This window comes from Mus pahari, chromosome 14, assembly GCF_900095145.1.
Source record: "Mus pahari chromosome 14, PAHARI_EIJ_v1.1, whole genome shotgun sequence".
Taxonomy (NCBI): Eukaryota; Metazoa; Chordata; class Mammalia; order Rodentia; family Muridae; genus Mus; species Mus pahari.
Genome location: NC_034603.1, coordinates 62,871,679 through 62,895,411, shown reverse-complemented (window position 1 = coordinate 62,895,411; position 23,733 = coordinate 62,871,679). Strand labels below are relative to the sequence as shown.

Here is a 23,733-nt window from a genome sequence, read left to right as displayed (position 1 = left end):
GGCAGAGGCAGGTGGATTTCTGAGTTCGAGGCCAGCCTGGTCTACAAAGTGAGTTCCAGGACAGCCAGGGCTACACAGAGAAACCCTGTCTTGAAAAATCAATCAATCAATCAATCAATCAATAAAAAAGAAAGAAAGAAAGAAAGAAAGNAAGAAAGAAAGCAAGAAAGAAAGGCATGCGCCAGCACACCCAGCCTACCCTTGAACTCTCTCCTCTGAGCGGTAGGAGTTCAAGTATGTACCCCCCCCCCCATCTACGAGTTCTGGGGATGGAGGATAAGTCTTTATATGTGTGCAGAAAACTTAAAAGTCAAGATTTTAAGTTAAAAACCCTTAGATGTACTGCCAGAGGCAATGACACACACCTTTAATCTTAGCTCTCCTAAAGCAGAGACAGGTGGATCTATCTCTGTGACTCAAAGTCAGTCTGGCTTACATACTGAATTTCAGGCCAGCCACATCTCAACACAAACAAAAAGTCACAAAAATTAGACTTTTTGCTTTTCTTGGGGAAAATAAAACAAAAAACAAAAACCCACAGAAAACCTGACGGTAGTAGGCCTTTCTCCACCCACCACCCTGGTTGGCTAGAGCTGGGTGGTTACCAGTCCTTCACATACTTACTGCAGTGCCAAGAACTAACCCTAGATCTTCACACATGCTAGGTGAGCACGCTGCTGCTGAGCTACAGGGCCAGCCCTTTAGCAGTCCTTGAAAACATTCAAATTATAGTTATGAATTCTTTTGTATGTCCATAAGTTGTGCCCATAAGTGCCATGGCTCAAGTGTGGAGTTCAAAGGACAACTTACAGAAACCAGTTATTTTCCTTGCACAATGTGGGCTCCAGGGATCAAACTCTGATCTTCAGGTAACACCTGCCCTCTTTATTCATTTACATTATCCTATACAACTTGAGTTTGTTAAACATACTAAACTAAAGTATTTCACCCATTTGTTTGTGAGTACATACCGTATCTGCAACTATTCTAGACAATGGGAATAAGAAAGTAAGGTCCCTGCCTTTAAGAAATTACATTCTATCCATATCCTATTCAAACCAAGCAAAACAGGTAACTTCTAGCAAAAGCTTACACCTGGAGGTGCTCTTCCTCACCATTTCAGTTTATCATTGGCTCCTGATGAGAAAGTTGAACTTTTTATGACTTCACCCATTTCCTCCCGGCAAAAACTAAAGTTATTGATGGTCCACATGTAGGAGAACTTCACTACCTTGATCTGTTGATAAAAAATTAGGAAGAAATTAAATAGGATTTGGGCAACCTGGGAAAAACAGGCTGTAAATCAGATAAGTATCCTTCCCTTATCCCCACAGGAAGATATCAGTTCATTAAAAGAAATTAAAGAAGTCTCAGTGACCTACTGTTTTATAACTTTTCACCTTCTGAGAACACTGGCAACAGTAAGAACAAACCATGGACAGGGTAGTGGAAGTCTAACGCTCCGTGGTCCTAAACAAGCCTGTAGGTGAGATGCTGCTGCCATCCTGGGGCTGTGGATCTCAAACACTGTGCCAAGCTTTAGAACACAGCCCATCAAGGAGGATGTAAAGGATCTAGCCAAAGATCCCCCTTCAACTACAATGGAAAACCACTAGCCTTGGGGATTCAGATTCTGTGTCAGAAAAACAAGGTCAATAAGGTCATCTTGTGCTGTCTGCCAGAGAAACTAGTAAACCCAAGAGTAAGAAAGTGATTGTGGTGCTTCTGCCCAGGAGTGCCACCAGAGCTTACCTGTGTATAGCACCAGCTCTCGGCAACGGGACCACTCGACATTTCTGCCGGAGGTGGAGGACTTGGAACCCTTGACATCGCCAGTTTGAAGGTTAAACTGAGTCTCCAAAGTCAGGGGGCAAAGATTTCTGGTTTTTCTTCACCCTGGTAATACCCAATAATTAAAAAGATTTATTAGACTTTTAAAAATTGATTACCTTAATGTTAATTTGCTCTTATATAACCCATCCAGTACTCCCAGCCCCCCCCCCCCACCTCTCCTTTCCCTCTATTTTTTCTATGATTTGTTTAATCTTCGAAGAGACTGGAAACTCTGTGGCCTGTTGAAACATTCTATCCTGATTTAAAAACTAACTTCAGAGAAGACCATGTAGTCTCCTGGGCAAAATTACATTATTGTCCAGGCATGGTGGCTTACACCTCTAATCCTCTAATCCCAGCACTCAGGAGGCAGACTAAGGTGGATCTCTGTGACTCAGAGCAGTGCACAGCAAGTTCCAGGCCAGCCAGTGCTACATGAAACCGTGTCTCAAATAAATGAACTGAATAAATAAAATTCCATTACTGTGCCTTGCCCTTACTCATAATGTTCAACATCATCTTTAAGAAAAAAAAGAAAGAAAGAAAAAGACAAACCCAGCTGGGCAGGGTGGCACATATACCTTTCATCCCAGCACTCTGGAAACAGAGGCTGGTGGATCTCTTGAATTTGAGGCCAACCTAGTCTACAAGCCAACATATGCTACAGAGTAAAATAAAACAACAACAAAAAGAGACAAACTAGCTGGGTATGGTGATGTACACTTTTAATCCCAGCATTCAGGAAGCAAAAGTAGGCATATCTCTGTGAGTTCAAGGCCAGCCTGGTTCTACAGGGTGAATTTCAGCATAGCCAAGGCTACACAGTGAAACTCTGTCTGGAAAAACAAATCAAGACAAACTTAATTAAAGGATATATTAAAGCAGATTTCTAAAAAGGCTGCTTGACAAACAGATAACATGGTTAATACTAGGTACCTCCTTGTCACCAGAGCCTGCTCTTAGGACACAAATGCTCCACTCCCATTGAAAATGACTTCGGGGGGGGGGGGGCTGGAGAGATGGCTCAGCGGTTAGGAACACTGACTGTTCTTCTGAAGGTCCTGAGTTCAATCCCAGCAACCACAAGATGGCTTACAACCATCTGTACAGCTACAGTGTACTCATATGTATAAAATAAATAAATAAATCTTAGAAAGAAAGAAAGAAAGGAAGAAAGGAAGGAAGGAAGGAAGGAAGGGTGCCGGGCGTGGTGGCCGCATGCCTTTACTCCCAGCACTCGGGAGGCAGAGGCAGGCAGATTTCTGAGTTCAAGGCCAGCCTGGTCTACAAAGTGAGTTCCAGGACAGCTAGAGCTACACAGAGAAACCCTGTCTCGAAAAACAAACAGAAGGAAGGAAGGAAGGAAGGAAGGAAGGAAGGAAGGAAGGAAGGAAGGAAGGAAGGAAGAAAATGACCTTGGTACCCTACCCTCCAATTTTCCTGGTCTCCTGTGCCTCCCTACAAACTTAAGAGCAGCCTTCTGTTCCACCCTCTGCCAGCCGCTCTCTTAAAGGGCAGCATGTTTACACCTCCCTTAGGTGTGTTCCCTTTCTCCACAACACCAAGTCAAATTTTTACCTGACTCTGCATTTTTCTTGCTTTCTCTGCTAATAGCTCCTCAATCTCAATTTTGTTTTCCTTTCCTTTCCTTTTTCTCCTTCTCTCACCTCCCTTTGCCTTCAGAGTATTGGAATGAAAAGCAAGTGCTACCACATGTAGTCTTTCTCAATTTTTTTTTTATTGGACTGTCTTTGTTCACTATCACTCCCCACAGTTTAATTCTCAATCATTTTCTTGATTTACGTTTTTATGGAGATCAATCATTTCAACAATATCACATTTCAGTCAGTATACAAACATTTCCAAGTGTCTTTATACCTTTCTCATAGCCCGAGACCCCTTTTAAATAGCTGCTAAACACCTGTATGGGATGTACCACTAACAAATAAAATCCAACTCAAAATTATTTTTAAAAATGTCAGTGATGGACTAGCATAATGGCTCTTCAGGAAAAGGTGCTTGCCATCAAGTCTACTGACCTGGGGTCCACAAAGCAGAAGGGAAGAAGCAAGCCCTACAAACTGTCCTCAGCCCACCGTGTGCTGTGGCATGTGCATGACATCCCCACAGAAGCATTAACAATGTAATAGGCCAGGGACGCGAATGTATAATTGAATCCTAGCATTTGGGGGTCACAAGAGCAGTTCAATGAGACCCCATTTCTCAAAACAAACAAACAGCCGGGCATGGTGGCACACGCCTTTAATTCCAGCATTTGGGAGGCTGAAGCAGGCGGATTTCTGAGTCCGAGGCCAGCCTGGTCTACAGAGTGAGTTCCAGGACAGCCAGGGCTACACAGAGAAACCCTGTCTCAAAAAACCAAACCAAACCAAACCAAGCCAAACCAAACCAAACCAAACCAAACCAAACCAAACCAAACCAAACCAAAAAACCAAGCAAGCAAACAACAAAGTCAGTCAGTCAGTCAAAGGATACAAAGTTGCAGAGATACAGGATAGACACAAAACTCTCACACTGTTGGTGAAGACAGTGGATCAAAAATTATACTGTATGTGTAGGAATTTGGTCATATCTAGCAAAGTTTAAAGTACACACATCACAGAACTTAGCACTTCCACTTTGAACAGAATGCATACTGTAGCAGGGATTGCCAAATTTGGAAGGCAACAGAATTACTTCTTAAGAATGTTGACCCCCCAAAAAAAAGAAAAAAAAGAATGTTGACCCTACCCCCAAGCTTCTGAGTCAACAATTTGGGATGGGCCCAAGAGACTGCATTTCTAGCAAGGTCCCTGGTAATCCTGCTGTGCTAGTCCTGGAACCACACTGGGTACCACTACCCTAGAGAAATTCTGCACTTATGAACAAGACATGAACTAGAGTACCAATGGACACTGTAACAGTAAAAAGCCAGAAAGAAGCCGGGCATGGTGGCACACGCCTTTAATCCCAGCACTTGGGAGGCAGAGGCAGGCGGATTTCTGAGTTCGAGGCCAGTCTGGTCTACAGAATGAGTTCCAGGACACCCAGGGCTATACAGAGAAACCCTGTCTCAAAAAACAAACAAACAAACAAAAACAACAAAAAACAAAAAACAAAAAAACCCCAAAACCAAAAACAACCAAAACAACAACAACAAACCACTTAAATAAGGAATAGGTAAGTAAAATGACTTATTTCCAAACTATTTTAGGAATTTCCAAACTATTTTGGGATTTAAAATAACTAGATCTGTTATACCATGGTCATCAAACGCAGTGTAGTAAATTATTTCTGCAAATTTAAGTAATGGTACAGATAAAGGCATGCTGTAGAAACAAAACAAGAATAACAAAAATATGGCAAATGAGATTAGAAAAGAATAGAGATGACACTTTTAACTTTGTCTCTCATGTTTTTGTTCTTAAACATTTTTATTTTAGGTATATAGGTACTTTGCCTTATATGTATATGTGTGCACATATGTGCCCAGTCCATGAGGGCCTGAAGAAAACCGTGGAGCTGGAGTTATGACAGTTGCTATGTGGGTGCAGGGAACTGAACCTGGGTCCTCTGGAAGAGCAGCCTATGGTAATAATCACGGAGGGCCCTCTGATGTTTACTTTATAATAAGGATGATAGAAAGCAAATAAAACAACACAAATCTTAGAGATAACAGTTGCTTGACTACCTACTATTGTTTTATTTAAGCCAAACTGGCTTAAGTAATTTTTAAAATGATGATTGTGTGTGTGTGTGTGTGTGTATTATGTGTGTGCATGTCATGCTATGTATGTGGAAGTTAGAGGACAACTCTACTCTTTAGCGTTAGTTCTCTCTTCTCCCTTTTGCATAGATTCAAGTACTTAATTCAGGTGGTCAGGCTTGCAGGATAAGGAAGTGCTTTACCTGCTGGGCTATTTCACCAATATGGTGGTGTCTGTCCTTTTTGCCTGGCTACTTAGAAGCTGTAAGACAAAATTTTTGACTCTCCTAAAATGACGTTTATATTCCTGCTCTATAAGTGTTGCTTTATATGTAATCACACATTCACTCTGTTAGTTTTTCTTTGTCTCTTTGCTATAATTCACAAAGATACCTATATAGATATATAGAGACAGAGAAAGAGAGATGGGGGTGGGGAGAAAGAAGAAGAAGAGTTTGTTTGTTTGTTTGTTGAAACAGGGTTTCTCTGTGTGTAGCCATGGCTGTCCTGGAACTCACTCTAGACTAGGTGGGCCTGGAACTCACAGAAATACTCCTGCCTTTGCCTTCCAAGTGCTGGGATTAACGGTGTGAGCCACCACCACCAGCTGAGCTTTTATCTTGTGCATGTGTGTTCACAAACACATAGCAGAAGATGATGTAGAGTGTCTTCTTCTACAGCTCTCCACCTTATTTTTTGAGACAGGATTTCTCCTTGAAATTAGAGCTCAGAGATTCAGCTCAGCTAGCTGTCCAGAGTCCCTAGGCTCCAGGGATCCTCTTGTCTCTGCCTCCACAGTGCTGAGATTACAGACATTACCACCATCCATGGCTTTGCATGGGTGCTGGGGCTCAGAACTCAGGCCTTTATATTTACGAGCATGTTTACTGACTAAGCTGTCTCCCAAGTATTTTTTTTCAGTCTGCTTCAAATCCTCGTAGAGGATGATATAAATGAATAACAACAAAATCATCCAGAAATAATTCAACTCACAAACATTTGCTTAAGATAGCATTGGCAGGATTAATAAGATATATTTGTACCTATTCAGAATAAATATACTTACAAACTTAACTGAATGCTCCATTGGTCACAAACACTGCCCTAGAAGCATATATAACTAAAGCATTACTTGCCCTCACAGATGAAGTTAAGTGTCTTATATACATGGAATAGTGTTTCATTTAATCTTTCAAACCACTGCTTGTTTAAGTCATTAAGACCTGGCTTCACAGACTCACTTGTCTAGTAACAAGTAATACACCTAAGGCAGTTTTACAAACCCCAGCTATCACTGCTGCCTAGACTGAAGCTTCCGATTTCCTACTTCTGGGCAGTGCAGCAATGGAAAAGTGAATTTTTTACATGTGAGTTAAGAGCTTAAAACCCGGCTCATAAGGTGTATGTTGAAGGCTACACTCCACACTGAGTCATCACAAAATACTGATCTAAACTTATTTTGAAGTTGCTTGGTTAACTTTCAAACTCATCTAACAGTTTAGAAGGCTGGGGATGTAGCTAAGTAGTAGAGTGTTTGCTAGGTTCAATACCCACTGCTTTAACAAGTCCAAAATTTAAAAGTCCAGGAAAAAGATATAATTTTTAAAATGACATTCTACTAATTCTTTAGTTTCTTTCCACTGAATATTACTCCATTATGACCAGGAATAAAGATATGCTATTTTGTTGGGACTGGGCAAGTATTTGAGTGGCTATTTTAGACTATTATTTTAAAAATTAAAATAAAAAAAATTAAAAAGAAATACTATATTGGTCTTGGGCATTTTTCTCCATTTTTTTTGTGTTTGATTTGTTTTATGACCAAGTCTTTCTTTGAAAACAAAACAAAACAAAAAACCCAACCAAATGAAAGAAACCACTTATCATCTAAATGTCCAACGCAGCACCTAGGAGAACTAGAGACTCAATCTCAGCTCTGAGAAGCTCTAACCACACAACCTGCTGGGAGAGAAATTGACTGCAATGGCAGAAGTCTAATTAATTTCACTCATAGTGAGCACCACGGGCAAAGTGTTCACCAGCAAAGTAACCTGGGGCTGCATGAACTCTACAGTACTTCACGCCCACTGCTGCACAGGCTCAGCAAAACACAATTTTGGGAAGAAGAGACCTATTTGAGGGTCATACTTTGAGAACGTTTGCAAGAGACAACTTGAGCCAAAATAAATTCTTCACAGCTTCAAACATGTTAAAACATGATTATCCAATCTCTTTAATGAGAAAATAAGTTTCTCAAGATTACCAAACTCCACTGCACTGACAACTCTAAGTTGAAGATGCCTTTATGTACCACTGTATTATTTTTCTGCTGACTCTACAAAATCCTGACCTGTAAGGAAAGATGTTCCTAGATTACACAGAAAAAATGTACTTCAGCATATTCCTCTCAACTCTACTACTGGATGCAGTGTTATAAGCTATTAGCCATCTACGATGGGATGCTTCCTAGCACTAGTATAAGACCCTGAAATCACTAACCATCTTTTGAAAAAGGATGGTTTATTGAAAAGGGATCAATAAATATCATATGATTTCTAAGAAGAAGGTTAAACTGTGGAAGGTAGCTACAGGTAAGAGAAACACATGAATACCATCATGTAAAGATGATGTTTAAACTGAGTCTACACAGGTCAGTTATCAGCTGAACCGCCTCTTCCTGGCTCCTTGTAAATGTATAAACAGTCCACTACCTGCATTAGATTTTAAAGTGACTTAAAACATAATTTGCATCTGTTCTTTGCATCCATCCCTTTACCATCTAGCGCAGTGTCTAGAAACAAAGGTGTTAACCACCCAGTAAAAATACTTTGATGATTAAAATATTTATCTATTTATATTAGTCAACTTTTCTGGTTTTTATTGTTCCGTTTGACAGATCTCTAAGGCAGGCTTTCAAAGAACAATAAGTACACCAGAAGTGTGATCTAATGACAATCAGTAATTTCTTCTCTTGGATAAAAGATAAACATAGGTCTAAACTCCTAGCCTGTAGCATCAAATCCCAGATCTAAAAAAAAATAAGGCTTTTGGCCAGAATGAAGCATATCTTTCTTTTTCAAAGGGGGGAAAAAACTGGCTATAATTTCCTTCATTTTAGAAACGTGGTTATCAAGTGGGATAATTAATTGGGGTTAGCCAATAATTAATTTGTGCTAACTTCTATTTATTTATTTATTTATTGATTGATTGATTGATTTTTTGAGACAGGGTTTCTCTGTATAGCCCTGGCTGTCCTGTAGACCAGGCTAGCCTCGAATTCAGAAATCCGCCTGCCTCTGCCTCCCAAGTGCTGGGATTAAAGGCGTGTGCCACCACTGCCCAGCCCTAACTTCTTATATAATCAGAATTCTTTCAAGACAGATATAGACAGATGCCATTAATAGTAAACAAAAAAGCTAATAGTTGATGTGTGGTATTCACTGAGCTAAGACAGAATATCTCTGTGTCTAAAACACACAGCTTGTGCAGCTATTTTGTTTAATCTTTCATAAGCATTTCTTCATCAACCTAATCTACTCATCCAGAGAAATAAAGAATAAATCAATGTACATAGACATATATCTCATACATTCTGATTACATGTTATCTTAGTCAGGTGTATACCCATCAGTTTTAAAATGATAGGAATAAGAGCATGGAGATACTAAGTTGAACCACAAAACTTGTTTTATATGCCAAAGTAGGTTTGTGTTGGCAATTCCATGTGGTACAACGTAACACCCAGCACAAATGAGCTAGGAATGGAGTGTGAGCTACGAAGAGGATCCTGCCAGAGAACAGTTAAGAATTTTAAAAAGCCCACCTCTACCTTTTTTTGTCTGTGCGCTTTAAAGGCTTATATGGTTTCTAAAGAAGATCCCCAAGGCCACACATATTTTAAACCTGAGAGACAGTTCCATTCTTCAAAATATAAGATGCCAAAAACACTGTTGATTTTTAAAAAAAAAAAGTATAAAAGACTTGGGTATATTCATTTTCAAGAGGCTAATGTGACCTAAAAGGAATTTCTGTTCCTTCTGTTAGTTTGCTCAAACATATTCAGCCCAGGAGGTAATAATTTTTCATTATCTTAGAGACAGCTAGGACAGGTCATATTGACATCTTTTGTTGCAATATTTGATTGAGTTTTGAATATTTGTTATAAGTAGACCCTTTGTATGATTGGCTTAATCTGACGTAATATTAAATACACCGGGACTTTTATTTTTCATTTATTTATTTATTTATTTATTTATTTATTTATTTATTTATTTATTTTAGGTAGAGACACTTTTAAAATGAAACTAAAAGCACTGTGACGAGAGAGCTCAATCAGCAAAGGAAAGGTTGGGGTTTCTTGTATGTCTATCCAGTTCATATTCTACACAATCTTACAAGATTATAAAAAAAGGCAATGCAACCAGCATGACCATGGTAGCCACTGCATTCATAAACCTGTTGCAAGTCCTGTGGCAAGAGCTTGTGGACAAGTGTGCAAGATCAACTATTCACACTTGATAAAGAAATTGTTGGTATACTTCTAGGATTTGATGACTTTGTCATTATGGTGCTAGAAGATGTCACAGAATTTGAAATTACACCAGGAGAAAGAAGATCTAATTAGATCAGATTTTACTAATGGCAATAATGTGACAATGCTGGTTCCTAGTGTAGAAGGGTCTGAGGCATAAATGGATTTCCTTTCCTTAACCTAGAGTCTGGCTTTTGTACTTAACTTTTCATTGATTCTTTATGAATTTTACATCATGTACTCCAATCCCACTCATCTCCCTGTCCCTTCATATCTGCCTTCCAACCTTGCAACCTTCTTCCCAAAAGAAAAAAAAAATCTTGTTGTGTAAGCTGCAGTGTGTCACAGTGTGTCCCACAGTCTACCCTTTTGTCCACACAGCTTTACCTGCATATGTGCATGCAATGAGTCATTGGTTTTGTTTGAGGCCTCAGGCTTCTGCTGCACTATCAATGCTGGATCCTCACCGGGACTCCTGTTGTTGCCCTATGTCATGGAGATCTTGTGACTTTGGATCTGCAGGACTGGCCCCTTCACACACTCCAGCAGTTTATAGATGGGGTAGATGTTGGAGTGGGCCAACTTAAAAGCCCTGGATCTGGGTGTTTGTGGTAATTGAGCTGATCAGCTTGCCAGTTCTCCTGCACCCCATACCGCTAGGGTGAGCTCTCCAGCACTGCCCAGGTAAGGTGCAGGGAGAGCTTAGACCAGGGACTTCGACCTGGCCTTTGGTGCTAACAGATTCCTGCTACTGGAGGGCCACAGACCCAGACATGCCCTCATCGGCAGCATGGGCCCAAACCTCACCATGGCCTTAGGTGGCAAGGTGACATCACCAGCTCCTCACATCAGGCTGTTCCTCACTGCCCTCGAATCTGAGTTCTGCCTGTCTTCATTGTGCCCACATCCTTCTGCTTCTCTTCCTCCACTACTTACTTGCTCATCTTAGTGGCACCCAGAGTCTCTGGGTATCTAGGATTGTCTCAGGAGTGCTATGTCCCTCCTGTGCCATGACATCAGGCAGGGGTCATCTCAGGGTGCTTGGACTGCAAGGAATGAGGTGAGGGTTGTCTTGAGGTCCTCTGCCTGCCTGATTCCAGCAACACAGGGCAAAGATCTTCTTGTGAGTTCTCTTGGTTCTAGCTTTTTAAAACAAGAATAAAGACCTGAGCTCAGATCTCTAATAACCTCATAAAAAGCTGAGGATGGCAAAATACATACATAATCCCAGTGCTGGGGAGGCAGAAACAAGAAGACCCCTGGAGCCTGCTGGCGAGCTAGTCTTGCCAAGCTGGGGAGCTCCAGATTCAGGAAAAGACCTTGTCTCAACAAACAAACAAATAAACAAACAAAATAAATAAATAAAATGTAGAACAATAGAGAAAGAAACCTGAGACTGACTTACCTATCTACCCCCCCACACACCTACACACACACACACACACACACACACACACACACCTACCTTTATAATATGTTTTTAATTCAAATGAGACAAGACATAAATTCTTCAGCATTTTATACTGTTCTGAGTAAAATAAGCCTTGTCCTGACCACCATGGCCTCTCTGCCTCATAATAATGCCTGCAGTTCTTTTCAATCAATATGCTTTATTTAGTCTTTAATTCTGTTAGAACAAATCATTACTGAGCACATGGACTTTATCCTCAGACCACAGAGCTTTCTCTCCTCACGTTCATCTACTATGGGGGCAGGGGTTGAAATAGGGCTTTCCTCTGTAGCGCAGGCTGGCCTTCATCTCATTGTCATCTTCCTGCCACAGCCTCCCAATTACTGGACTAGAAGCATGAGGCACAGTACTTGGTCCCATCAGGTCTTTTACAGCTGACTCCTTGTCATTTAGACATCCTATAAAAGTAGTACCCTAAGTCTCTCCCTGACCACCCAATCTGGGGCAGTCCTTACTTCTACGCCTGTTTCTTTTACCATATTACCCCATTTTTCTCTTTATTGTCACTAATTAAAATTATTTTGCTGGTATTTCCACATTTCCCCACCAGAATTTATGTTCCATGGAAGAATAGCATCTCCCTGTGTCTCCAATGGTGACATGACAGGCACTCAATAAATATTTGTTCCATAAGCCTGTTGTTGAATAGCTAGACTCTTGTGATTTATTTTCCTTTAGTGTGTTCTACTTAGTAAGTTAAATTTCATGAATATAGATACACAAATTTTGGCACACGTACACACACACACACACACACACACACACACACACACANANATATATATATATATATATATATATATATACACATACACACACATACATATACATATATACATATATATTCACACATGAATGGATATGCATTCACATGTGAGTGGGTGCTTGTGTGTATGTTCAGGTGAACCTGCTCTGGTGTGTGCATGTGTCAAAGCCAAAAATTGATGTCAGGCATCTTCCATCACTCTCCCTTTTGTTTACTAAGGCTGGGTCTCTTACTAAATCCAGAAGTTTGCCAGTTCTGACTAGTCTAATGAGCCAGCTTGTTCCTGGATCCAGCTTCTATCTGCTGGAAATATAGGTGGCTACTGGAGATAGAGGCAGGTGGATCTCTGAATTTGAGGGCAGCCTGGTCAATATAGTGGCTTCCAGGACACACTGTGAGACCCCCATCATAACAAAACAACAACAACAACAACAATAAAACATGAAGAAAGTATCATTATAATAATAGCCAGGGTGCCAATCTTAATCTAAGTTATTTCAAGTTAAATTCTATATAATAAAATTCCAATAAAATGATCAAATTAAACATGTTCAATATGTACAATGGGAGACACATCTGTCTAAGGCACTTAATTAACTAAGTTTTCCTAAACCAGGCTAAGATGTAGAGTATTTTTCTGGTATAGCTAAATATTTTTCTAATTAAGGTTCAAACCCAGGCATGTCAGTGTACATACTACCCTCCAGTCTCAGATCCTTGGAAGGTTGAGGCAGAAGAATCAGTTGAGTATAGGAGTTCAAGGCCAGCCTAGTCAACACTGTGAGACTCTCATCTCAAAAAGAGTTAAAAATTTCTTCAAATTATTGTATATGCAGAAAAATCTGAGGCAAAGATGACATTTAATGTACAAGTCAGTACCTTTAAGCAATATTTTTCCTTCTTCTCCAGTACTATAAGCTAGAGTTTTACAGAAATAGACTGGCAGGACTCATGCTTTCAAGTTAAACTAGCAATGAATATGAAGGTATATGAAAGACTATCAAGTCCTTCCCAAAATGCAACTGGTTAACAGCAGAATGTCCCCACTAATTCCCAAGCTTCAGGGTATGCTGGGATTTTACAGCCTTACTGCCCGCCTTAGAAGGCAGTAGGTTATAAATAACCACAAACTTTCCTGTCCCTAAGGAGATCTAGCAGCCAACTCAAAGGATAAAATATGGAATAATGTTCACTTTAGGCACAACTTTTCTAGATAGCAAATTAAATAAATAAATTAAATAAAAAAGTGAACAATTTTATTGCCAATTTAAGGGTCTGGAAATAATTTCCTTCCCATAAGATCTACCCACCACTTATTGAAGAGTTACAGATACCGACAAACTGGCCATCATCATCTACCCTCAAAATATATGCTGGGAGAAGGCAATTCATCTATGCTCTGAACTCAAGCTTGTGTGGAAACCATATTCCACTTAACTACCTTAAACTGAAAACTCCACAAAAATTAGAAAGACTTTTGGAGTTCCATTTTGCTTTTTAATTTAAGCAGAAATATCTATGAAACAAAGTACGTGCAATATAACAGCATATGAGGGGGAATATACATCTTTACTTGGATGGGGGATCCAGAAAAATAAAACATGTCCAAAACAAGCTCTGGGCAGGTGATATGTTGCTTTGCTAATTACAGAACCCCTGTTGGGAAGAAAAACTCTACAGCTGCTTTTTAAAAAAGAATAGAGCAACAACAAAACAACCAAAATGAAACAGTACATAGGGCTCATCAGAATATTATCTTCACACACCACTTTCAAATCCATCACTTGGGAGATGTCCAAATAGAACAACGCAAATTCAAATCAAGAAACAAATTTACGTATAAAGGGGCTGTTTCACTTCAAAGTAGGTCTCAGATCCAAAAGAAAGAAATCTTTAGAAATGTAGAAAGGAAAAAAATCAAACAATAAGCAATGACTCAATTTTCATAAATTAAAACCATGTGTTACTTCCAATGATCAGAATGGACAAGACGTCAAAGAGCAAGCATGGTAAAGGTAAAGATTTTAACATTTCCCACATGTCAAAAAAACCACTTTTCTCCTAGGTGAAGAAAATTTACTTATTCTAAACAAAAGTTGGAAAATAATAAAAAAGATTTATTGAGACAGAGAGAGAGACAAAGATGTCTATTACCCCATAATATCCTCTGGCCTTATAAGAAACCATTTAAAATATTTATTGCTAATAAAAATTGGCCAGACAGAAGTCCAAAGAATGAACATAAAAGAATCAGAATCAGTATTGGGATATAGAATGTGGAATAAACTTAAAAACTTAGAAAATAAAGGCTCATCTATTGCAGAGGACTTACTATAGTACAAAAGCAGCCCATTATGTTCTGCATTAGGGTACTCAATTTTCCTCAGAAATACTTTTTGAAAGGAAAAGCCTCTTCCAACTATGATAAGCAATCACTCTATTCTAGAGCTACCATTCCAGCCTTCGTGTGTGTGTGTGTGTGTGTGTGTGTGTGTGTGTGTGTGTGTGTGAGAGAGAGAGAGAGAGAGAGAGAGAGAGAGAGAGAGAGATGGGGGGAGGCTTGTCATTTTCTCCTTTAGGGTCTTAACTAAGATATCTTCTGATTAAATGAAGCAAAGTGCCTTATCTAAAGCCTAAACATAGAAAATAAATTATTTCTTAACATAACCAAATTATAGGCTAGGCATGGAGTTCAGTTAGTGTTCTTGCTTAGCATACAGGAAGCTCTGGATTTGATTCCCAGCACCACATAAACTGGGCATAATAGCACATGTCCATCATCTCAGCATTTGCAAAGTGGACGCCCAAACAACCAGTGCTTAGAAGATCACCCTCAGTCACATCATCTGAGGACAGAGACGGGAGAGATTCTATTTTGGTGTGTGTGTTGGGGGTGGAGGGGGTCAGAACAGAGAGAAAGGAAAGGGGAGAGAGAGGAGGAAACACTCGGAGGAGATGGCTCTTTGGGTAAAGTGTTGCCAGGGACCTAGACTGGAAGCCCCAGCACTAGAAGGCAGATAGAGAGTCTTTGGAGCCGAACGGCAATGAACTATGTTAAGGATCTAAATAAACTCAACAGAACAAAAGAAAATCAGACGTTCTCAATCTCCAGCATTTACTCTAAATTCTTGAGTCAAGGAGAAAGTGAAAACACACAGGCAGCCAAAACAGGGAAAAGTTGGCCAGAATATCTATCTTAAGAGAATGTTCTTACTTTCTGATGGCCTTTGTCAGAAAGGTTAAAATGGAGTAACACCTATTTCACCCAGTAAGACCCTGCATACGTTAGAGTTTGAAGCATAAATCAGAGCATAAAGTAAACAAAGTTAAAGATAGTCGCCATTTTGGTAGTAAGTTAATATTAAAGTTAATATTATTTTAAGTTAATATTAAAGAGCTGAGTTCTAAGGTACAATATAAAAAGGCAAAATTCTCAAAATTCAAACTTTTTTTTAATAGACTAAAAAGGCTAGCACACTGCTTAGGGTTTTTGGCTCTATAAATTGTGTTTCTAACCCACTGAGGAGCTCTCCTTACTCTACTGTTTCCATATCATGTATTATCAATCTTTAATTCAAAATTTAAACCCATCTGGGACTTCTGCTATATACCTATAATCCTAGCATTCATTGACAAGCCTGAGGCAGAAGGAAGTGGAGTGTGAGGCCAGGTATACAGTGTCACTATGTCTCAAAAAAATTTTTTAAATAAAAATATAATTACTTCCCTCAATATTAGGATGTATAATCTTTTCCTAGTATATAATAGTCAGAAAAGACATGACTAAAAGATTCTGGTTAGTTCCCAGCAGGGATATTCATGATGAAACCTTTATTGAAGTCAGTCACAAAAAGCTGGAATGCTTTCTCTGTAAGAACAAGGACCTGAGTTCAAGCCCCAGATCCATAAGCTGGGCATGCTGGCACTCACTTGTGACCCCAGTCTATCCAAATCAGTAACTCCAGGCCAACAAGAGACCCTGTATCAAAGGAGATGAATATTGTTCCTGAGGATGGCTCAGATTGTCCTCTGGCCTTTTGCTTGCACATGCACACACATTCAATTACACACATTAAAAAGAAAATCAAACTTTTCTTTATATGACTTCAGTTTTCTTTATATGACTTCAGCTTTACCTTTCACAGACACTAAAAATGTGCATTTTTCAGTCACGGTAAATATTTTTGTTTATCTCATTCTGCTTTATCCTTTCATTTAAATTATATAAATAAAACTCACCAAGTTAAATCTGTAGGAAAACTAATTTGTCTTGTCTAGCAGGAAATTTCTGTTGGAAACAGAGATGATGAGTCAGCTTAACTAGCTTCTGAGAGTCTCATACATGTCTTACTTCTGCTATTCTTAAAAGTGAAAAATTCACAAAAATCAGATGACATATTTGCAATGAAATGACTGATAAAAGGACTTACTGGACAAAATTACTATTCTAATATCTCTGGTCTGAACAATCTATTTCATATTCAGCTCTCAAAAAAAGATTACACTTAAAACGAAAGTCAGAAAACCACAGTTGGTTCTAATACTCTTGCTTATGAGCAAAAATAAAATATTACTCGCCCCATGTCAATATTGTTGAGAAAATATTATGACAATATAAGATTATCCGTTTATTAAAGGTGCTATGTGGCTAAATTATACCAAAGCAAGACACATTTAAAGGAAGTTATTTATCCTATGGTTTTAGGAAACAGCAAGGAGGAGGCCACAAATGACTGACTATAAAGGGAGAAAAAGAAACTATCTAGTGACGTTTGGTGAGGTATCTTGGCTGCTGTCTGTAGCACAACTGCTCTAAAAAAAAGTCTGTCCCATATCCTACAACAGGAACTGGGCTTCTAGGAAAAAAAACCTAGGCGAGAGAGAGAGAGAGAGAGAGAGAGAGAGAGAGAGAGAGAGAGAGAGAGAGAGAGAACACAAGGAACCTAATTTCCTTTCTTTTGGAGAAATAAAGCACCGTGCAACTTCTTGGTTAGCCTTCAAAGTCTCTCGAAAGTGTGCATGTGAACTTTAACACACTGACTCAAATTCATTTCCCTTGAGAGTAAAATCAAATGTGGTTACTATTAGTAACAGAAAGAGCATCCCCCTAAGCAGGTTGCTGCAGCAGGACAGCTTTAATCAGCTAGATACCACAAAACAAAACTCAGAAAAATGTCACAAAGTTCTATTAATAGCAGTCCGACGAAATCCACTCAACAACTATTTGGTGAGCACCAGTGAGCAAGGTAGTTTTTGAAACGGAAGTAGTGAAAGGGACAAAGCTCCTGATATCCCAAAGGTAGGAAAAGAAATGCCTTTAAGTACTAGTCGACAGGCAGATAGCAGCCAACTTTTACAAATAAAAGTTCTCTGAATATGTGATTTTTTTTTTCTTTTCCTTTCTCCCTCCCCCCACCCCCTCCTCCCAGACAGAGTCTCAACTATGTAGCTCTGGCTGTCTTGGAACTCACTATGTAGAACAGGCTAGCCTCAAACTCAGAGATCAGCCTGCCTCTGATTCCTGAGTGCTGAGATTAAAGGTGTGTGTCACCATTCCCAGTTTGTATGTGTGATTCTTGAAGCTGAAACTTTTAGTCCCTCCTCACTTTTCCTTAAGTTTCTGGGGTTTGTTGTCAATTAATTTCCCAGAATTAACATCTTTAGAGCCAATATACTGGAAAAGCTAAAGAACCTGACAATACTAGCAAGGCAAGAAGAAACAGAGACTAGGTGCTGATATAAAGACAAATGGGTGCCACTATTTGGCAAATAAGTTTATTACTTAAAATTTAAAACCTTTAAATTGGGCTGGCAATTTTATGACTCTGTGGGTAAAGACAAATGCCTTCCAAACCTTGTGACCTGAGTTCAATTCCAGGGAGTCAGAGGTCAAATGAGAGAACTGACTTTTAACCAAGTCATCCTGTGACCTCCAGAAATCTGCCATAGCACAAGCACACACACACACACACACACACACACACACACACACACACACAAAATAAACTAAAATACAATAAAGTTTCATTTTAAAAGCTTTTAAATGTGGCTTCTCAATACTTGTGTACAATGTACAGTGCTCAGACCAAGATAGTTAATATACCTATCAACTCATTTTTCTCTTCTCCCAAGACAGTTTCTCTCCATAGCAACTGGCTGTCCTGGAACTCCCTCTATAGGGAGTTACAGGCTGGCCTTTAACTCAAAGATTCACCTGCTTCTGCCTCCTGAATGATGGGATTAAAGGCATCCTTTGTGTATATATAAGATAGCATATTATTAATATTGAAGATCTAGCAATTCCACCCCCAAATATGTGCCTAGAAAAACTCCTGTTTGTGGTTACCATCATGTGTGAGTAGTGCAGCAACCTTCCTAAGTGTCTGTATTAGAAACAACATGGAGCCGGGCGTGGTGGCACACACCTTTAATCCCAGCATTTGGGAGGCAGAGGCAGGCGGATTTCTGAGTTCGAGGACAGCCTGGTCTACAGAGTGAGTTCCAGGACAGCCAAGACTATACAGAAAAACCCTGTCTCGAAAAACCAAAAAAAAAAAAAAAAAAAAAAAANAAANAANANGGAATGGATAAATAAATTATGATTTATTCATTTAAAGTATGCTGTAGCCGGGCGTGGTGGCGCACGCCTTTAATCCCAGCACTTGGGAGGCAGAGGCAGGTGAATTTCTGAGTTCGAGGCCAGCCTGGTCTACAAAGTGAGTTCCAGGACAGCCAGGGCTATACAGAGAAACCCTGTCTCGAAAAACAAAACAAAAAAAAACAACAAAAAATCCGAAAAACAAAAACAAAACATAAAGTATGCTGTAGAACAGTGAGATTCAACTATAGTTCTATATAGCACATATCAAAGTCATAGACATATTTTTGAGTTCTAAAAAAGCCCCCACTAAACCTATACTGTATCATTATTCCATGTGTACGAAGTTCAAAAACAAACAAAATGAAACTAGAAGATAAGCATGAAACCCGAGTAGTAAAACTGTGATGAAGATTAAGTGAACAATTATCACCATGTCAGACATGGGTCTCTCTAAACAATGGTAGGAGTTAAGATCTAGCCAGACACAGTTTTCTGATGCAGGCAATGATGTATTTCTAGGCATTTAACTGATGATTATATAATTATTTGTTTTTTTTAAAAAGTACTTAATCCTTAAACTATATAACCATATGTGCTGGTTAGTTTTTGTCAATTTGACACAGACTAGACTCAACTGGGTAAAGTGAACTTCATCTGAGAAACTGTCTCCACCAGATCTGCCTGTGGGCATACTGTGAGTGTTTTTCTTAAATTACTGATTGATATGGGATGACTCAGTCCACTGTGGGCTATACTACCCTTGGGGAGGCGGTCCTGAGTTGCCTACAAAAGCAAGCTGAAAAAGCCCATACTCAATGTTCCCCCTGTGGTCTCTGCTTCAGATCTTGCCTCCAGGTTCCCTGCTCTGAGCTCCGGCCTCTCAGCTTTCCCAGGTAACAGATTGTAACCTGTACACCAGATAAACCCTTTCCTCTGCGAGGTGCTTTTGGTTAGAGTAGTTTATCATAGCTACAGAAAACTAACTAGGACATCATGCACTGTGTACTTTTTTTCTTTTTTTTAAAGATTTATTTATTTATTATATGTAAGTACACTGTAGCTGTCTTCAGACACTCCAGAAGAGGGCGTTAGATCTTGTTACAGATGGTTATGAGCCACCATGTGGTTGCTGGTATTTGAACTCAGGANCTTCAGAAGAGCAGTCGGTGCTCTTACCCACTGAGCCATCTCACCAGCCCCCACTGTGTATTTTTTTAAATCATAATACATAATAAAACTGTTTGAAACCCATGTTGTTAAAGTAACCCTACAGTATATAGCCACCAGCTCCCCTCTACTACATAGCAGTTACCAAACATCTCTACAGAACACGCCCTTGACTTTATCTTTATCTTTTTTCAAAGATAACTGAAGATTGAGAACTTGGTAATAGAGCAGTGTCACCCAAGAATATTTACAGGCTGATATCCTATCATATTACTTAAAATTTAATTTTAATACCTAAGATTTGTATTTCAGGAGTTTCCTCTCTTTACATAAATGTTTAAATCTATACACCAGGAGTCGGGGCTGGTGAGATGGCTCAGTGGGTAAGAGCACCCGACTGCTCTTCCAAAGGTCCCGAGTTCAAATCCCAGCAACCATATGGTGGCTCACAACCATCCGAAACAAGATCTGACTCCCTCTTCTGGAGTGTCTGAAGACAGCTACAGTGTACTTACTACATATAATAAATAAATAAATCTTTATACACCAGGAGTCATTACTCCAATTATATAAGAAAAAACCCTGAAAAAAGCAAAGGCAGAACATAGTGATTTTTTGGTTTTGTTTGGTTTTGTTTTTTGTGTTGTAGAATGTCACTGTGGTTGAGGGAGCTTCTAGTCGCCCCCATCTCACTGAGTAAAAGCCACAGTCTGTACAAAGGCCTGAAGAGGCCTGCACAAGCTGCACTCTCGCACCTCTCCGGTCTCATCTCCCACTACACCTCCTAAGCTCGCTATGTTCCAGTCATGCCGCTTTTCTTTGTTGTACCTCCTCATAGCAGAGGTCCATTCCTGTCTCAGGGCTTTGTACTTGGAGCTGGGTTAACACTCTCCAGTCCCTGAGAGATTACTGGGGCACGCTCCTCACCACTACTGACTCCATAATTGCCATAATGAAAGCTTTCCCTGACACCCTTAAAATGCAATCCTTTCTCCCAGTCAGTTCTAGTCCTGCCTCATTTGTTTCTATACTAAAGTCATGTAGCACACTGTATTTTTACAGTCTGTCTCCTCTCACTGAGAAACAAGCTGCACAAAGGCAGATTTATGTGTTTTGTTGCTGCACCTAGACAGTGTCTGGCACATGGAAAGCTGGAAACAAACCTATTTGATAAATGAATGAATTCAACTTTCCTTCTGAACTTCAATCCTTTAAAGATTTCACAGTAATTCATTCTATACATTCCTTTGGTGGCACGGGAACAGATGAGGCTTGAGGATAAGTCCTCAAGGGTTTACTAAGGGTTACAGACTGAAGCTTCCATCCAGCTTGGAATACATAAGGATACCTTGTCTCAAAAAACAAAACAAAACAAAACAAAACAAAAAAAAACAAAATACCTCTTTATAAATTAGCAAATTTTTTTTTGTTTGGTTGGTTTTTTTTGAGACAGGGATTCTCTGTGTAGCTCTGGCTGTGTTGGAACTGTGAGACCAGGCTAATCTTGATCACAGAGATTTGCCTGCTTCTGCCTCCAAGTACTGGAAGTGTGTGCCAACACGCTTGGCCTTAAAGATTTACTTATTTAATGTAAGTGGTGTAAGTGGATATTTCATCTGCATTTATGTCTGTACAATGGAAGACGACATGGGATCCCATGGGATTAGTTATAGATGATTGTCAACTGCCATGTGCATGCTGGGAAATGAACCCAAGACCTCTGGAAGAGCAGCCAGTACTTTCTTAACCATGAGCCACCTCTCCAGCCTCTTAAAATGAACAAGTTTTTGGTTTATGTAGTTCATATTAATGGATCATAGATGTCCAGAACATTGATAAAAGCATAATTATCTTTCCCCCCAACAAAGCAAAATACCTGTTTTTAATGATAACATCCTTGAGGGCAAAAAGAGTCTAGAAGCCCTGTGTCCTGGGAACATCTGACAATGTACAATACAGGGCTCCCTTTGTGTCTCTTGTTATTTTTAAGTTTGTAAAAACTGAACATGTTTTATTATTATAAGATAAAATATTTTTTAAAATAAATATGTGGGCTGGAGAGATGGCTCAGCAGTTAAGAGCACTGACTGCTCTTCCAAAGGTCCTGAGTTCAATTCCCAGCAACCACATGGTGGCTCACAACCATCTGTAATGGGATCTGATGCACTCTTCTGGTGTGTCTGAAGACAGCAACAGTGTTCTCACATACATGAAATAAATAAATAAAAATAATTTATAAAAAATATGTAAATAAAATATAACCTTAAGGATACCCAGGCCTTAGGTGGTGGTGCTCTGACCCTGCACTTGAGAGGCAGACCCAAGTGGGCAGATTTCTGTGAACTCACGGCCTGGCCTACATAGAGTTTCAGGCCAACCAGGGCTACATAGTGGCACTCTGTCTCAAAAAGCCAAAATAATAAAGAAAGAAAAAGTTCCTTTTTCTAAGACAGGGTTTCTCTGGGTAGCCCTGGCTGTCCTGAAACTTGTACTATAGACCAGGCTGGCCTCAAACTCCTATTTTTGTTTTTTTAAATACCGTATTTTTAAAGATTTATTTTTATTTTATGTACATGAAATATTCTGGCTACATGTATGTATGTGTGCTCTGTGTGATGTACCCCACTGCATCTGTACTTTTGAGGGAATACCTCATCCACATAAAAGTGAGAGTAAGCTGAGACCCGAGGTACTTCCCACCCGGGTACTTACGATCGGAAGCACATTCTAAGATAAGAACAGTCTGGAAGAACACTAACAGCTGGGACGCTGCTTTTTATGTCACATTTCTGTGAAAGTCTAGTAGTTTAACAGCTCTGACTAAGACACACTGAATATCTGAGGTAATAATAGACCTGCACAGACCAGGCCAGAGGTCATTAAACAGTCCCACATTTGCTGAACTAAATTATGTGAGTAGTTAAAAAGTAGTAAAATGATTCTAGCCTGTAATTCTAGCTCTTGGGAAGTAGAAACAGGAAAAATCATCACAAGTTCAAGGCGAGCCCAGTTTCCATAGAAGAGGCAAATCTCAACAGTATAGAAGTTGTAAAAAGGGGCTGGTGAGATGGCTCAGCGGGTAAGAGCACCCGACTGCTCTTCCAAAGGTGCAGAGTTCAAATCCCAGCAACCACATGATGGCTCACAACCATCCTTAACAAGATCTGATGCCCTCTTCTGGAGTGTCTGAAGACAGGTACAGTGTACTTACATATAATAAATAAATCTTAAAAAAAAAAAAAAAAAGAAGTTGTAAAAAGTAGTTATCAGATATAAGACAATATATCAGAGAGAGAGAGAGAGAGAGAGAGAGAGAGAGAGAGAGAGAGAGACCTATGTTCTTTGATATTTTGTCTGTAATGGCAAATTAAATAACCATTAACATAACCTAGCTGTAATACTAGGAAATAAAAACAGTATCACTAGAACATGAAGCCTAGGGCCAGGCGATGCATGGCTTTTATTTTAGAATGCAGGTGGATCTCTGTTGAGTACAAGGCTAACCTGGTCCACTTAAAGAGTTTTAGATCAGTGCTGGAGAGATGGCTCAGGGGTTAAGAGCACTGACTGCTCTTCCAGAGGTCCTGAGTTCAATTCCCAGCAACCACATGGTGCCTCACAACCATCTGTAATGGGATCTGATGCCCTCTTCTGGTGT

General features: G+C 39.6%; 1 protein-coding gene across 2 annotated transcripts in view; it reads right to left on the bottom strand.

Annotated features, from left to right (window-relative positions):
• Spop (speckle type BTB/POZ protein) overlaps nucleotides 1-23,733 on the bottom strand; it is a 73,746-nt gene that overhangs the window by 19,155 nt on the left and 30,858 nt on the right. For both annotated transcript variants that reach the window (XM_021211597.2, XM_021211598.2), the window contains 2 exons: nucleotides 1,753-1,896; nucleotides 1,116-1,237 (listed from right to left, as the gene is read on the bottom strand). In XM_021211597.2, the coding sequence (XP_021067256.1) occupies nucleotides 1,116-1,237; nucleotides 1,753-1,830 (200 nt within the window). In that variant the 5' untranslated portion in view covers nucleotides 1,831-1,896. The remainder of the gene's footprint in view (nucleotides 1-1,115; nucleotides 1,238-1,752; nucleotides 1,897-23,733) is intronic.